At 32.8% G+C, this 17,969-nt stretch overlaps 3 protein-coding genes across 11 annotated transcripts in view; 2 read left to right on the plus strand and 1 right to left on the minus strand.

Annotated features, from left to right (window-relative positions):
- The window catches only part of LOC108690798 (MOB kinase activator-like 2), a 28,277-nt gene extending 21,733 nt beyond the window's left edge, over nucleotides 1-6,544 (minus strand). The window contains exon 1 of the mRNA XM_018198295.1: nucleotides 5,839-6,544. Coding sequence (XP_018053784.1) covers nucleotides 5,839-5,843 — 5 coding nt within the window. The 5' untranslated portion in view covers nucleotides 5,844-6,544. The remainder of the gene's footprint in view (nucleotides 1-5,838) is intronic.
- A 544-nt stretch (nucleotides 6,545-7,088) lies between these two features.
- On the plus strand, nucleotides 7,089-9,302 carry LOC108690723 (60S ribosomal protein L10a). The gene is made up of 5 exons (XM_018198162.1): nucleotides 7,089-7,170; nucleotides 7,516-7,671; nucleotides 8,299-8,447; nucleotides 8,806-8,978; nucleotides 9,064-9,302. The coding sequence occupies exons 1-5, from the start codon at nucleotides 7,166-7,168 to the stop codon at nucleotides 9,232-9,234; spliced, it is 654 nt and encodes a 217-aa protein (XP_018053651.1). The 5' UTR covers nucleotides 7,089-7,165; the 3' UTR covers nucleotides 9,235-9,302.
- A 1,079-nt stretch (nucleotides 9,303-10,381) lies between these two features.
- LOC108690679 (tyrosine-protein phosphatase 10D) overlaps nucleotides 10,382-17,969 on the plus strand; it is a 14,008-nt gene continuing 6,420 nt past the window's right edge. For 7 of the 9 annotated variants that reach the window (XR_001931907.1, XM_018198130.1, XM_018198086.1 and 4 more), the window contains exons 1-8: nucleotides 11,436-11,833; nucleotides 12,766-13,181; nucleotides 13,943-14,215; nucleotides 14,324-14,608; nucleotides 14,872-15,135; nucleotides 15,281-15,619; nucleotides 16,569-16,898; nucleotides 17,190-17,537. Coding sequence is in view for 8 of the 9 variants with exons in the window: in XM_018198130.1 (XP_018053619.1) it covers nucleotides 12,779-13,181; nucleotides 13,943-14,215; nucleotides 14,324-14,608; nucleotides 14,872-15,135; nucleotides 15,281-15,619; nucleotides 16,569-16,898; nucleotides 17,190-17,537 (2,242 nt within the window). In the remaining variant the exon portion in view is untranslated. Of the gene's footprint in view, nucleotides 10,441-11,435; nucleotides 11,834-12,661; nucleotides 12,708-12,765; nucleotides 13,182-13,942; nucleotides 14,216-14,323; nucleotides 14,609-14,871; nucleotides 15,136-15,280; nucleotides 15,620-16,568; nucleotides 16,899-17,189; nucleotides 17,538-17,969 lie in introns of those variants that run through there. The other 2 variants (XM_018198094.1, XM_018198104.1) reach the window with 2 other exon arrangements.

Here is a 17,969-nt window from a genome sequence, read left to right on the forward strand (position 1 = left end):
AAGTAATAGGTGCGTTTAAGTTAAAAGGCATTCGCTTGTTCATAGTTCCAATGTTCATTCAGATAAACGTTATTTTGAAACTCTCGTTATCACTAAGACTGGTGAAACTGAAGAAACCGAACGTGACGTTACACCATAATTAAGGTTCATATGTAATTAGAATAATTCCTATGCAATTAATTTTTTTCCAGATGTGTTGGAACCAGATATATTCAAGAGAATCAAATTTTTCTCTGATCTCTCGTAATTTTTATTTTATAAAATTGTAAATATTTTGTTTTATTTTTAAAAATTGTAAAAAATATTATCATTCCCAATAACGAAACTAAGAACATATAAAAAATTAAAGATTATTATTTTTGTAATCCCGTACATATAAGTTCATAAAATAGAAAATATCTTGTACATAAAAGAAAGAAATTTTAGAAGAGATTTCTAATATTAATATTGGATCTGAATAAGAAAGAAAAATTAAATGTCAATTTTTTCAATAATGTTGTCGGATTTACAATTTATATAAATTAGAAACTGTAAATACCGATGTTTTTTGCGATAGTACACGTGTTGCGGCAAGTATAGTCAATATATGTAAATATTTATGTAATACAACGCATGACTCTTTACACTTTTATATTTTGAATCTATTGCGCCGCGGTATATATTATTTGAAAAATATTATTTGAAAAAAAAATAGTCTCTTCTCGTATTTTATTTCGATTTAATTACATACAAATGATTAAGAATTAATAAAATGCGTTCAAATATCCGTGAAATTCTGAACATTTGTTTAATATCAATTGTGCTACAATGATATATTCGAAATTACACAGCATATCCGAGGTAAAATACGTATATGAGAGCCACGAACAAAACGAATTGACAAGGCAATACTTGATATTCTTGAACATAGAAATGAATATTATGAGCATACGTGATTAATTTACTCAATAGCTCGTTCTATTGGTACTTAATTTATACCTATTGTTTATTCGCTTATATGCCACTTATATTTCATTATACAATTAAAACAAAATTACGAATAAGAAATTAAAAAAAAAAAATATATATATATATATATATGTGTGTGTGTATCGATATTCCTAATTCATAACATCGCACAATCTATGTATAAGAAAATTTGTTTAGTATAAAATATTTGTTGATACATTAAAACAATCATCGATATGTGTATTACCAATTCAATACAGTTTATATCATATATTTCTAATATTCTAAATTAATTCTTTCTGCTAAACGATTCCGATAACAGATGTTCAGGTAAGTGTAAAAAAATTCGATGGTTCGGAAAACTAGTATTTATGTCTTCGCTACCTCTTCATTACAAAAAACAACCTGCACTATGTTGCCATAATTTTTCAGGCGGTGATTACATTGATTAATCACGTACGATAGATATCTTTACGAATTACGTCACGCGTACGTGTAAACATCTTTTCTGTGTTCATCGAATGGATTTAAATTTATCAAATCATGCCGTAATCGAGAAGATTAGCATCGTAGCACGGACGAGCCAAGTCCCAAAATTGCTATGTAAATATCTTTTAAATTAATTCGAAAATTGCGTAACCTTAGGCAGAAGATTTTTCGAAAGCGAAAACACAGGAATAAGAATAAATTATACGTAAACATTAACTTCAAACATCTGTTCACATATTATAAGTTTCAAGACAGAAGAGATTTTAATTTCGTTTGAATCATTCATTTTATAAATACATCTTTATCTATATTTATCTATATTTATTGAGTGTTTTTATCGAAATACAAAAGTGAGCTTCAGTGAGAGTTAAGTTAATGTTTGAGTTCTCTGCTCGCTGTCGTCGAAACTAATTGTTCGAGTATCACAATGCTCTCTTCAACGTTCTTCGAAGATCGAAAAGATTAGCACGCGCGATATATCGCGCTGGAAACGTCACGTCACGAACGTTTTGGCGAACGTGCAACCGTGCGTGAATCACTGAGGAAGCCAATCGCACGACGAGAGATCGAGATGAGTCATCGCTACGTTCGGTTTCGCGCCAGCGAACAGAGACTTTGCCCGCTTGCTAGAGACACTCGGACTGCCGTTTCCAACCAAGTATTATAAATTAACGAAAGATACTGCCCTTGGAACGAGCGATAATGCAAACGACGTTGAAATATCGCATGTCACAGTTCGAAGAATTATGAAAAAAAAAAAAAAAAAACGAACTTAACTTTCGTTATGTAAGAAAAGTCGAAGTTTTATAGGAAGAAAATATATAATCACTTTCTATCAATTTCAGAATATTTTACCTGTTATTATATTTTTTATTAAAATCAATAAGCTCTCTCTTGACTGCTCTAATTAATGTTATAGTTGATACGCCCAAGTGCCATCCAACACATTACACGAATTATTGAGAGTAAGATGCAGCATAATGTGCATTTAACGCTCATATTTTCTGATCCTTATGAACTAATAATACGATAAGGATTTACACGATACAGCGACGTATGTTTATGTTTTAAGCTTTAACAACGTTCGTTTAACTCCGATGGCAGATATCGCTAATTAAATCATCAGACTAAAGGAAAACGTCCGGGTCGGACGAGCCGGCGGCCTTTAAATGATATCATCGTAGAAAGAAACACATAAAGTGCGAAACGTCGTTCATTTTCGGAAGTTGATAGATTTTTTGTTAGTAATCGCGAACTCCGATTGGAAAAGTAAAGATTCTATACAAAGAAATAAATGCTGCAGAAAAGAAGTTCTTTCGTATAGAATTCTTCGTATGGAGAATCCATTTCCAAGAAAATCAGTTTTCACGCTCGGCTTAACAATCTTCTTACTCTAATCTTCTAAGCTCAAATAATTTTTAATTTCTTGGCAAGACGAATTATTCAACAGTAACTATTACAGGAGTAGCTAGCTAAAAATAAATAAAATAAATTGGATATTCTGTTATAGTAAACAATAATTGAAATTGAATAAATATTTTATTGTTTACAAAATATTAAGGTCGTATATATTACCTTAAACAAGGTATTATATTTTTGTTCATAACCTGGCAAAAAGAACCGTTATTAAAACGAGCACGTCAATCTATGGCACGATGCCATAGATTGAAAAGTTATGCAAGCTACATATATTTAAAAAAAATAGAAAAAAGTTATTCTAAAAATACACGATAATCTGAATGAATTTAACAGAAGAAACATTTTGTAATTGTATAAATACGTACATGTACGATGTTATATATAATAATTAGAGATGCTTTTATTGATTTTTTGAGAGATTACGAAAATATTTACGGTCAGAGCACAAAGAATCTTGGACCTTACAAAATTGATTTCAAAAATTCGATAAAAGTAAAATAAAATTCACAATTATTCATGCAATGCTATTTCATCGAGGTGAGTGGGAGAATCCAGCGTGCAAATTTTAATACACAAAATAGTGTGTCACGGGGGAAATCTTATGCATAAATTTCACAGAAAAAGCTCGCTCCGGAAGCTCAAAACAGTAGCTTGCGATATCCCGATGGAATAGAACTGGAGGATCGCTGATCCATCATCGATTCAACGGTAATTGTAACACGAATTCTGCTTATGTTATGTGAGCGGTTCGTGTGCTCGCGAATTAAGTCTGATAAACGTGACTCCGTCGTATTTGATATCGCCTTTGTTATCGAGTATTATTATATACTTAACACTATACAGCGAAGAATAAGACTAAGAGTCTGCGAAAATAATAAATTTTCGTTAACAGAAGTAGAATGTATTCAATTAGTTGACAATTTTTTAAAATTTCTTTCCACATTATATCACATTGTTTTAATTTAAATATTAAGTAAACAATAATCATAAAGTTATGATGTGTATACATACAATCGTATACAAACATATAATTAACAATTATACAATAAAAATTACAAAAAATAATTACAATATATTACACAGTGATAATATATTATACAGTGATAATATATTTCTAATTGTAAATAATTATGCAATATTATTTCCGATCTATCTTCAATTGGTAAAGATAATTTTAAAAAATTTTAATAAAGAATCAAGAATATATTATCTCTAATTATAATAAATTTTTAAATATTTATTTTAAATATTAATTTTAAAATAATTATGTAAATATCGAGTCCATCTTACAAATGAATATAATCTTATAACTGAATATAAACTTTACTAGTCACTGTAATAGTGACTATCTTTTTTGATCCAAAAGTTTCAATGGATATACGAACGTTATATCTTATGTAAGTAAATTCGTGTATAGCTAGAAAGCTGTTACGATTCTGCGAATCGTCCTTTGATAGCTGATCAAATTTACCATACAATCATCACAGGAGAATCTGCATCACAGTGAGAACAGAGCAAAGGGAAAATCGTTAAGTAGTATAAGTAAACCGAAACTATCCACTGACGACTGATTCTAGCCTACAATCTCGATTGACGCTAAATGTGATTAAATACACTTTCTTTCTCTGTCTATCGCGTTGTTCTCATAAAGTGCAATAAAAGTCATTAGAGACAAAGTAATGAGTTTTTAATTTCAAATTTTCTTAGCAAAAGGATAACTTCAAAAAATCAAAATAAATTAATTTTTCGTTAAAAAATTAAATTGAATCGACCGAGCGTCGTGCATAGATGCCTTTCATGTTTAACTTACATTAAACGTTCAATATTAAAATCTCGCGTTAAGGTCCATTTAAATTAATAAAAAAAATTTCTTATCTATCTGTATTCCCCAGTTTATCAGACAATATTTGATTCATTAAAATGAAATATCATCATAATATCAAACTTTTACTAAAGGAGTAAAGAGATTTCATTTTTCCGAAAGAGAGACGACCGACGCGACGTGACCTATTCAGTATCTAAAAAAAGACTTATTCAGCAAAGTTTCTTTCCCCATGATTGCGATCTTGATGTCATCGACTGCAAGAATGAGCAACAATGATGCTGAAAAATTGCACTTAGAGAACTTCGAAAATTCCTAATATTTAAAAAAAAAACTTCTTTTTCGCGGAAATAGTCTTTAACTACACAAATTAGATAATAAATTTTTATATATTTTTCGCCTGATTGCTTTACGGTGAGACTTTGAAATTTGATTTTACGGAAATAAACAATGCGATCTCCAATTGGAGAAGCTCGTTAACGTTTGTTCTAAAGCAATTCCCAAATAATTCTTAATCGCGCCAAGGTGATTCGATGTCAAAACGCAAGAATAGATCAATGAGATAAAGAGTTAACGGATCGAATTTGTCGGTTCAGAAAAAAAATAGATTTCGATCTGAAAGAGAGAAAGAGAGACAGACTAGCTGGACGCGATGACGCGAACGTACGCATAGTATTTCGGCGGCCCGTAGGTACACGCGTCATCTCGACCGACGATGACGAAGATGTTCTGAGGCGACGCTCGTTCGCACCGAAAACCCACGGAGATGGTCGCGCATAGCGATCGACGGACTCTCTCGCCGCGGTTACTTTCTCCTCGTGGAGAAAAGGCAAACCGGGCGCGCGGATAATTGCGCGAGCGAGAACCGAGAACGGTGCGATCGTTCGTTCGCTTATTCCATCGTTCACGGACGTAGGTAGGTTAACTCAGGTGGAGGTTAACCTCACTCCGCGCCGGAAAAGCGAAGCGGGTGCACGAGGGTCGCGGACAGGTCGGACAGCGCGCGGTATGAAGACAAGGGGAAGAGGGGGGAGGGGGCAGAGGGGGGAGAAGTGCGCGACGGAGCCTTTTATTTTATTTGTGTCGCGAAAGAGAACGAGAAGAGAGAGAGAGAGAGAGAGAGAGAGAGAGAAACAGAGAGAGACAGAGGACAGACTTACCCCATAAACCAGTCCACGGTATCGCGGAGATACTCGGGTAACCTATCCAGCTTGGATGATTTTCGTGTGGATCACCGTCGTGAGGAAAGCAGCGCGCGCGATAGACGGGAAAACAAAGTGTAAATCTCCTCCTTCCCTTTCTCTCACTCTTTCTCCACAGTATTAGCACCACGGTAGTAGTCAGGCGGTAGTAGGCAGCTAGCGGCAGCAGCAGCAGCAGCAGCAGCATCGGCGGCAGCGGCGGCGGCGGCAGCAGCAGCGGCGGCGGCGGCGCGCGTTTCGCGATCTCGTGAAATCTAACATGGCGCGGCTCTATTGTCACCTGTTCCCGTCATGCCCCGTTGGCCACCGAAGCACATATCGCGGCCGATTCGTCCGCGACTGCTTGCCGTTACTCAACGTCGTGATCGCGCTCGCCCTCCTCGACAATTGGCCTCGAACAGTCTCGAGTGCTTCGCTCACTTTGCTGCTAGTCTAGCTAGCTGGTGTCACGCAACGCGAAGACCGCGAAGGCGCACGAGAATCACTCCTGTGTAACCACAACGGCACAGTCACCCCTCCGCACGAATTTATCGAATCTCCGCGACCTGCGATGCGCACAGCTGATCGCCGTGACGTGAACACGCGCGCCTCTGCACGGCCAATACTCGTACTATGTCGGTCGGCCATAGGTGACAGCACTTGCCAAGCGCGGCTGGAATTCGCGATTTCTCGCTCTCCCGCTAATGAGACTCAGGATGGAGCTGTATATTTCAAGAGATAGTTGTTAAATTCTTTATAACTGAATTTAGCTGAATTTCTTCTTTTTTTCTTTTTGTATTGGAAGAAAAAGAGAAAAGCTAAACTGCATGCAATATTTTACATTATATAAGCAATACAAAATTTGTAAATTATATAATTATAAATATACGTATATAGGCTTCGATAAATTATTTATATAGATAACAAATAAATGTATATTATTATATTTTACACATAAACGCACAACCTTGTATTTTCGTATCTTTCGAGAATATTTATTTCGAGATTGTAGACATAGCACGTTATCAAACGATTATAATCAAAATAGCTATGTAGTTCACGTTTTATCCATACAGAGGCGTTAATGATCTTTAGTTTCTAGGGTTTCTAGGGATCATCTATAATACGTTTATGCTGCCACCCTAGGGACCTTTATTACATTCGCTATCGAACTGCCATCTATCAATATGCAATGATGCCAATGACGCACTTCCTGTTCCTGCGCCGCACATTTCACGTTCCATTTCTTTCCGGTATCAGTTTCTGAGAACATTGGTTGTGTCCTGTTCGTTCTTTTTGTAATAAAATGACGTGAGTATCTAATCCTATCAAATAATTGCGATCACATGCATAAAGTTTGTCATTTTGCTACGAATAAATGCATTAAACGATAATTATTAACGAAGATATATTATTTTTGGAATATTTTCTAATATAATGCAAGTATTGAAATGCAAATATATAATCATTAATGTGACATTGAAAACCTAAAAACTGTAAATTGTTTTGTTCTGATGTAAATAAATGCAGCACTAATTTTTTAAAGATTTTATGATGAAAAAAATTGCCAAAATTATCAAGTTTTTCGTACAAAAGAATTTTTGGACTAGCAAAAAGATGACCGTGCACGTGCATTTTATTTCGTTCCGATTGCAGATCGAAGGTCTCCCGCGACACTCTTTATGAGTGCGTAAATGCTGTGCTCCAAAACTCGCAGGATAAGAAAAGAAACTTCTTGGAAACTATAGAACTACAGATCGGTTTAAAGAACTATGATCCACAGAAGGACAAGCGTTTCTCAGGCACCGTCAAGTATGTTTCTACCTGACTTTGAGGCATTTTTTAAATCTTAATATCATATTCTTTATTGAGAATATAAAAATTGCTTCATATAATGTCAGGGAGCTAGATTTTATCTAGCGGACCTGCACCCAGGGTCTTAAATTAATTGGGGAGGTATTTATACCGTTATTTAAATTATATAGGATCATGATCCTATTGGTAAGTTATTATTCTTGGAACATCATCCTTAGTGAAGGAAGAAATGAAATAGAGAATATTTGAAATATGAAATATTTTTTAAGAATATTACAAATTCTATTTGAAAGTCAATAAACATGTATAACAAATAATTATTTACATATGTTTGTATATCATTTTTACAATTAAAGTTTATTGAGTCGCCAGTGTTCTATGATGTTTTATTTATTGCATGTATTATCTGAGGAATTTGTGTAGTAAATTATTTAAATCTGAGAACATTGGAACTTAGATACTGCTATTTTTTCATATAATTGTGTATATAATATGAAAATTTATTATTCTAACGATGTGATTTTATAATAAAGATGAATATTGCAGAAATCACACATAATCATGTTAAAGTCATGAGACATAAACGTTTATTTAAACATTAATCTAATTATTTTATAATGTTAGGTTGAAGAATATCCCTAGACCAAAAATGCAAGTATGTGTTCTTGGCGACCAACAGCACTGTGATGAAGCTAAAGCTAATAATATTCCATATATGGATGCAGAAGCGCTGAAGAAACTTAACAAGAACAAAAAGCTCGTCAAGAAACTCGGTATGTTAATATGCTTTTGCATGTGTTTTAATATGAAATTGTATATTTGACCTTCCCAAAAGCACCATCATTGCTTAATATTCAAACAATGGTGGTCGTCAAGAGGAAGGAGATTAAAATTCTTCACTTGGTGAGGGTAATGTGAATCGTATCATTGCATCTCAATCCGTGTCGATACATATATTTTATTGAATAAAAATCTGTTTAAAAAATCTTTGTTTCCTTTTTACAAAGATATTCTTCTTTAAGTTTAAAATTTTCTTTAAAAAATTAAAGAAACTACCAAACTTTTAATATGAGTTATGATACTTATTGAAAATTAAAATTATATAATTTTCTTTATATTTTTTTTTTACAGCAAAAAAATATGATGCATTCTTGGCTAGCGAGTCCTTGATCAAGCAAATTCCTCGTCTTCTGGGTCCTGGTTTAAATAAAGCCGGTAAATTTCCTGGACTGTTGTCTCATCAAGAATCGATGGTCGGCAAGATTGACGAAGTCAAGGCCACCATCAAATTCCAAATGAAAAAGGTGTGTTATACTGAATAGTTTTCTGTTAAAATTTTTTCTTCAATATAAAACCTATCTTTTTATAATGATTGTTTTTGTTCTACAGGTGTTGTGTCTGTCAGTAGCCGTTGGACACGTTGAAATGACGCCTGAAGAGTTGGTGCAAAATGTCCATCTCTCAATAAACTTCCTTGTTTCTTTGTTAAAAAAACACTGGCAGAATGTGCGATCGCTTCATATTAAATCTACGATGGGGCCACCACAGAGACTGTACTAAGTTACACTTGGTACAATACATTTCGAATGTATGTTCATTGCAATAAAACTGAAAAAGAATCCAAATGATAAATTTATTTTATTTTCTTCTTTCATCATATAGATGTTCTTCAATGTTTCAAATGCGATGCTATAAATTAATTCAAATTCTTAGAACATTGATAGGATAGATACTTGTTTGTATAATCTTAGCGACATAAGAAACATATCGATAAAGCTTTGTTAACTGTATGATAGAAAGAATTGTGAATATAAAATATTTCTAAAATAATTCAAAAAATATATTATCTTTTTACGTACATAATAAGTTTTTATATTTTGAAGTGAAATCTTAATTTAATAACTCATATCGGAAAAAAACGGGTAGAAAAATTTGACAATATTATATATAAGCAGAGTTGATGAAGACTAATGTTTTTTTTCTTTTAAGAGTAAAACATTATATTTTTTCTTAAATATTTTTAATGCTTCAAATGTGCTTTAAACAGTAAAAAGAAAACATATTAAAACATTAAAAAAATTAATTAAGCATGTTTAAAACATGTTTTTTAGTCTGAAATATAAGTGATTTAGTTAATGATAAACGTATCTCATATTTTGATGTATTTTCGAGTAATTTAAGAATTCAAATTATTTTTGTTTTATCGTCTTACTGCACGGACAACATGCATGTTCAAAAGATTTCTTTCAAATATGCATGTTGCCTGAGGTACCTGCTAGAATTTGTTAAAATCCCTCGGGAGAAATATGTGATAGGTAAGGGTCTACGTGTCACGCGACAATAGGCGATAAAGGATGTAGCCGGACTCTGGATCCGGTTCATGGATACTTGTTTAGGGACCGCGTTTGTGTGTGGTTGTATATATGTGTGTGTGGTTGTATATATGTGTGTGTGGTTGTATATATGTGTGTGTGTGCGTGGGTCCTACCGAGGTCTACTAAGCTCGAACAGACACCACAGCCACGCTATTTCCAACGATCTTTGTGGGGGCAGTCCGGTGGCGGTCGCTGTGAAGAGACACATGGTTTCGAGTTCCGCTTCGTAAGCAGATGCCAACGGAGCCGAGGACCTGCGTTTACTCTTTTGCTCCCACTTTTCGCACTTTCACGCTTAGCGATCCTTGCGAAATTCTCTGGACTACACGCATTCCTTAATTTGTTTCTTCGCAGGATTTTTGGACGAGCATCGATGGAGTAAAGTATTCGGGTAAGTTCGTTGGTGATGAATGCCATGTGCTTCGAACTTCTTTTTGAGAGTCAGAGATAGTATATGGATCATCTGAGATCTTGATATACAATTATTTCATATTGGAAATACTGGAGCTTATATTTATATATCCAATATAAATATATATAAAAAATTAATATATAATTGATATATAAAATATTTTAAAGATTTATTATTTACATTTAGAATGAGATAAAAAAATGACCCGTATATATGTTGATAAGATTCAGAAGTATTTACATTAGTGGTTGAAAATAAAAGATTTTGTTTTAATTGTTAAATTGTGAGTATAATAAAATTCCAATTACTTTATAATTTTCAGAAATAAACGTATGTTTTAATTTTAACATTAACTATTATATTTTTGAAACATATTTCGAAAATAATAATGTTAAAAAAACGAGAAAATAGAAATAGAAGAAGAGATAAATGTAATTGATAAATAATGATAATACTCGCAGAAAGAATGATTTGCTGATACGCAGACCTGATTTTTATTTCTGATAAAATTGTTAGCTTCCGTAAAATATGATAAGCACATATAACTAGAGTTATATTTTACACATTTTATTATATTATGGCAATGCAAAAAAAAAAAGTAAATGAGATTAATAACCGAATCAATTATAAAGTATCAATTATAATTCATGAAAAAGAGAAAAATTCGAGTTTCTAGAATCACAAAATTATTACTGTAAATGGAAAAAGCTAGCATCTCTTAGATAGGGTACTTCTGAGAAAATTTACTTGATTCATTTGATTGCAAAAAAATCATTTAGACGATACGGAGTAGAACAAAAATAAGTGTCTCCCGTTTCTCAAATTGACGTATGATTGGCGCGACTCGACATTAGAAATTTCGCGGATTTAAACAGCAATATCGGAAAACGGAATTATCAACGCGGGATGGAAAAATCAGCAGTCGGCCTTCCCCGTGAACGATACAGAGAGAATGTAAAAAATTGACTGTGCTGTGAGGGTCGGATGGACGGCCGGCGCTTGTATTTTATTAATAAAGTGGCCGCAAAAGAGTGCACTCTTCTCAAACGAGTGGACTCTAGCTCGTTATCAGTGATATCAACTACCAGAGCGACGACAAACAGCCAACCGGGCGGAAGGCTGTCAACGAGCGCGGTTAAGTTGGGCAATGATTATCGAAAGCGCAGACAACGACGACGAATAAGTTACTGACGTTCTTTAAACAGTCAATGAGAGACCCGCGACCCGATACAGTATCGCGCACAGTATTATCGATATAAATTATCGATTCGCAATCGGTATCAAGTATTGTTCCTATATAATAATCCATCGATTGTGAAATCCTCAGTGTTGATCGAAGACAAAAGAAATGTGATGCTTTGTGAATTTTCCGGTAATTTCCGCTCCAGATTAGTGTTAATATATATATTGCAAGTTATCATACATAAATGGAATGGATGGATCGGCGACATCTATTATCATATATCGATGTATATACAATAATTGATAATGATAAAATAAGAGAATGAGATATTTGAAAATATTGCAGATTACTTTGATTCGAAGCCGATTTTTCTCGAAGTGAGTCGTTCATTTCCAGGGAAAAATAAAAATCGGATCGACATCTAATCGACGTCGATCTGATTTTTATTTCTCCCTGAAATTACAGTTTGCAATTTTTAATTATACATCTTCAATTATGTATCCTAAATTTTAAATTCAAATTTCACGGAAATAAACTTCCGTTTGCTAGCGTGCAAAAAATCCTTTTTCTTAATTACATAATTACATAAAATTACAAATTTCGAGGAAAAAAAAACCAAGATATATTCTTGAATAATGACGCACGTATACACGATCCTTCGGACGGGCGTGAAAGGAAATAGATATGACCGCTGTGCAAATCAAGGCTTTCCAAATCATTTCCGCTCTGTGTTAACTGAGGATGCGCTTTATTTTAATAGAAATCTTTAGCTCTTGCGTCAGTGATGATACTTGAAAATATTGCATTGTGACTCGCTGCAAGAGAAAATTATGCTCAAAGTCACGTAAAATTCTTAGAAGTTGAAATAGAAATACATTTTCTATATTCCCAAAATATTCATATTTATATTCATGTAATTAACATAACGTAATTAAATAATTAAATTATAACATAAATTCTAAGAATTTCGTCACTTCAGCGAATAACACGAATGTAACGAACGAATTTTTTTATTTAGCAAGACTATCGATTTTACTGATTTCTGGTTCTCGCATTAAGACGTGTAAGTTATGATATTTCACAACAATTGGGACGTGTGATCGGCTTTGCTTTGTTTGCAGCGTTCATTAGAACATGTTCCTTGAAAAACACCTGCAGATACTACTTGTTCTCGCTCTCCGCTTCCTCTGTGTTCTCTGCAACAATGACGTATCTACGTCGAGTGGGACAACAATCGTCAAGTCGACGGAATTGGATTATAATTCCGGATCGACGGAAAACCTTGGGATGATTTATGATGTTGAATCTACAAAAAATACTTTCGTGACGACGATCATAGACGACAATGAAATCACGACTTCCTACGGATTCACTGTGGAACCCCTGAATACTGTTTCCCATCTGGTCACCGATAAGACCTCGTCATCCACTGTCGATCATATTACGAAATCTGTTACTGTGCCCAATAATGTGATTTCCATCAATAGCACAATTAATAGGACGATCTGCAATTCGGAGTGGCCAGTATACACAAGCGGTAAGTAAATCGATCGTATTTGTATATTGATATAAAATCCAATTATTTAAGAGATTAAAGAATTCGCTTTAAAAATTAATATCCATTAGAAAAAGCACTAGTATATATAAAAATAGTATATATAAAAAAAAGCACTAGTATATATAAACTAGTATATATAAATGTTGAAAGCATTAGAGGAAAGAGATTATCAATGACCGTTATTAAATGTATAAAAATACTATAAAATATTATAAATATTATATAGTATGAAAACATATACATGTATTACAAGATAGAAGTGTTTGGTTTCTAAACATACGTATATTTTTACTTTATAGTATGAGAAACTTAAATTTTAGATGATAGATGTTTCACGATAAGCGAGACACGAAATATAAATTATCAAACGATAGAAAATTCAGGAAAATATATTTTCGTTCTTTTTGTAGGATTTAATAATATATCACTGATAACAAAAAGATTTCTATTTTCAAAGCTCATCTTGATAATATTCATATACCAAGTACTTTTCTTGAACCACAATCGTAAATTGAAGCTAGAAATAATATCGTAAATTACATTGATCGTCAATTTTGCATATAACGATCTATTTTGATCGAAGATAGGAATCTTTCTCTTATTTGATTTATTTTCATCGATTTTAATTTTATTTATAATTATATTAATAAATTGTTCGGAAAATGATTAGCGATTCCTTGCGGTATGTTTCATCTTGAAACTTTTTTCTGTGCATTTGTATCTTGCAATTTTGTCCTCAGTTGATACAAGGGAGGTAGTCGATTTGAAGACGAATGATATAGGCACAGAATGGATCGTTCTCTCATGGAAATCTCCATGTAAAGTGACAAATTCTTCGATAATATATTTAATCGAGATATGCGATGATAAAAAAAACTGCACGCAGACATACAACATTGACACCTGGCATAACGCTACCGATCTGGATCCATGCACGCAATATGAATTTAAAGTGAAAATTAATACCCAATACTGGAATTCTAAAGGAGTCGTTCTATCAGCTACAACGGCCAGTGAGTGTACAATTTGTTTATTGAATATAATGCCTATACTTTATCGAAACTAAAGATCCGTTAAAATGAGAAATTAACGAATATCTTTATCGCACTGATTCTCTTCAGTTCCGGATTTTTGGGACGCGGACGTAATCTCTCTAAGCGCACGTACCATCAGTGTCAACGTTATTCAACTGACTTGGCAGGCGCCTGCAATTCACGAGAAATGCATATCCAACTACTCGATTACCCAGTGCGATGAAAAGTCTTGCAACAAGACCGCGGTCTTTGTCACGAATTACACTGCTTACGATCTCGAGCTATGCACAGAGTATTATTTTACTGTCAAAACGGTGATGCTGTCTGTGGAGTCCTATGGCGTAAACGAGACCGCGAAGACAGTTTCGCCGAGTAAGCTTAAGTTATTCTAGCAGAATTGATGGAGAAGTGAAGAGACAGTAGCGAAGAACATCTAAAATGTCTGTGAAATTTGTAATCAATTTGTTTCTGCAAAATTGAGAGATACTTATCAAGCTTTATCATTTCAACATCTCTTCGTGAATAAATTAAAGTTTTATCACAGTGTGCTCCGCTTATATGCTCACTTTCCATCAATTCCAAGACAATAAGTCTCGATCTTCGATAAATTTGTCTGATACATAGACAATTTGCAGAATTGTCGGCACCGCAGTCTTTTCATATAATACCCGGTAATTTTTCGCTGACTGTTAAATGGGAGCCTCCGGAGTCTGGCACATTCTGCCTGAAGCATTATTATATAACTACGAATTTTAACTATACCACCAATACCACGAACACGAGTGTGATAATTTCGCATTTGCACGCTTGCAAGATGTATCAAATATTTATCAACGCTGTGAATGAAGATGACAAAGAAGGAGATACAATAGACAAGAGCGCTACCACTCTTCCGTATAGTAAGCAAAATTGACTTAACTTTTTGCTAATTGTTGCAAATTCCGTCTCCATATAATATTGATATATAAAATCCAATATTAATTCAACATTCGCTCATTTCGAAGAAAATAGAATATAATAAAAAAATTTTCTTCAATATTTCAGGAACGAATCCACCACTTTTGCATACTCCAGGAATACCGCCAAGTGTTAGAAGCTTGTCGATGATTTGGACTATTCAGAAAGAGAACAATCATTGTCAGCTATCGTCTATAATAACTATATGCAATTACACAGAGAAAAGAGGGAAAGGCTACGAGCCCGAGAATCGCGTGTCCCCGATGAACATAAATCCCGATATTGCTGCAGAGCCTGTTTTCGTACTAAATACAACTATAGAGGGACTAAGTCCTTTCACAAGTTATACTTGCTGGGCGCATACCGTTAATATTGCAGGATACAGTGATTTAAGTGTTGGAGTTAATGCCACAACTTTGGAAGATGGTACGCGCACTCTATTAATATTATCGTTTAATTAATTAATTTAATGTTTCATATCATGTATGTTAATATGAAATTCTTATATCAAATTCTTATATCATTTGTCCTTTTAATTATATTTTTTCTAAAAACAAAAATAGTCAAAATTTTTAAATGTCATCTTGGTTTTGTAAATGGAAGATGATATCGAACAAAAATATTTTTTTTAATATTTTCTTTATTCCACTATTATCTATAGTTTTAACGCTATCTTCTGCCCTACAATAATTTTTTAATTTATCTCCTAATGTATCTACCTTTCAGAACAAAACATAGTTTATTCACCTTTCTTATCGTCATTTTCTTATTTTTTACTTTCTTAACAGCTATAATATTGTACTCTCTCCTCACCACCTCTTCTCGATATTCATCTAAAACAAGTTCAGAAGCCAAGTTTAATTATCTATTTCAGCTCAGATACTATCTGTCATCTCATTGTCTAATATCACTCAAATAATACGCAACGAAAAAAACAACGATTAAATATCCAAAATTATTAATAATTTTAAGATAAGAGATTTTAAATCTATAATTTAAAGAATAATAAATATTATTTACATTGATGAATTAAAAACGAAATACGACCTATACTTAATGATGTGACTGATTGTTGGAAAGTTAATTATCAATCATGCCGGAGTACTTCATAAATAAGCAGTACAATAAAATGCACAATAACTCATAATGCACAATAACTCATAAACATTCTCCATATTTCCAATATGGAGAAATTTCGATTCTCTATGAATTGTAAATGTTGTACGTGCAAATCCACTAAAATGTAATTTTAAATCATTTTTATCTGATTCCAGCCGTTGTTCGATACCACCTTCCCCTAATATTACAGGCTATATTTAATAATTGATTATATAATTTAATGTTTCATTTTAATTAATATTTCTTGTTATTTTAGTGTCATCTCCACCTGAGTTTTGCGTCAGAAATATCACAGACTCGCAATTCTCTTTGTCTTGGAACGAACCAGATTATTTACCCGGTTATTTAAAAGAATTTGAAATCGTAATCTATTGGAAATCATTATACTCGATTCCAAATTGGTGCCCTCGTGAAGAGCAAGACACGCCGGATCATTCTAAAAAATTTAATGTAAGCGGAAGCGTGTTTGAATACAATTATCTTGAAGCAAAAGGATTTACAGATTATAAAATACATATGAGAGCAAGAACAGGGGAAGGATGGAGCAACAATAGCGATCCATATATGTTTGCAAGTGATAGTGGAGGTACATTTCATTTTTCTTTATTTCATTATAATGCGAGATTATTTCTCAATAATTATTTGAAATATTAAGCTGTTTTTGTGTGTATAATATCTATTATAATATTTTTTCACAAATAAAATTTTTCATACAAATAATTTGAACTAAATGTATTGATAAATAATTAGCATTATTATTAGTAAAATATTTATATAATTACGAAGATCATTTAATAACTATAACATATACCTGAGTCTTTTCACCTTTCTTGAATATTTTAATTTTAAATTAAATGTTATGATTATGATTATTCAGTTCCAGGTGCAATTTCGAAATTCAATTCCTCATCTATTACAATCAAAGAAAATTCAAATGACACAAATGTATTGGATACAATTCTAACATGGGGCTTACCATGTTCTTTAAACGGTGAACTCGAATTCTTTAATGTATCGGGTGTTGGTATTAGATCTGGATATCCACCCCATTTTATTTTCAAGAAATATGAATGCACGGATTACATTCGCAACGATTACATGTGTTCGATAAATCTCAAGGAGTTGAAAGGAGAGTATAATTATAATTTCACAATATCCACCAAAGTCAAAAATGTCGGTACACTCGGATGGCCGGTTAGTCAAAACGTGCTATATCCTGCCGGAAGTAAGTATCAATTCTCATTAATAAATCTCTCCTTTAATATTAGATATAATAAAAAGAAATCCATTATTTTTGCATGAAATTGAATGGAAAAATAATGGATTTCTTTTTACTACACTTAATATGTTAAGCTTTCCTTAGATTTATATCAAAATTCGAGATAAAATTCTATATATAACTTTATGCATCGAATAATATAAAAAACACTTAATATATAACACTTAATATATAAACTTTATATATTTATAAAAATATACTTTTGTAAATAATTAAATGCACGATTTGTAAAATTATCGATTCGTAACAATTTTATTCTAAAATTTTGATAGGAATTGTAAATCGTTTAAAACAGACTCTAATTATTATTACTATCATTGCGTTCTCCATGTAAGTTGCAAAAGAAGTGATAGCCCTGTGATAAAAAATATAATAATA

Source organism: Atta colombica, unplaced genomic scaffold (genome assembly GCF_001594045.1).
Source record: "Atta colombica isolate Treedump-2 unplaced genomic scaffold, Acol1.0 scaffold105, whole genome shotgun sequence".
NCBI classification, from domain to species: Eukaryota; Metazoa; Arthropoda; class Insecta; order Hymenoptera; family Formicidae; genus Atta; species Atta colombica.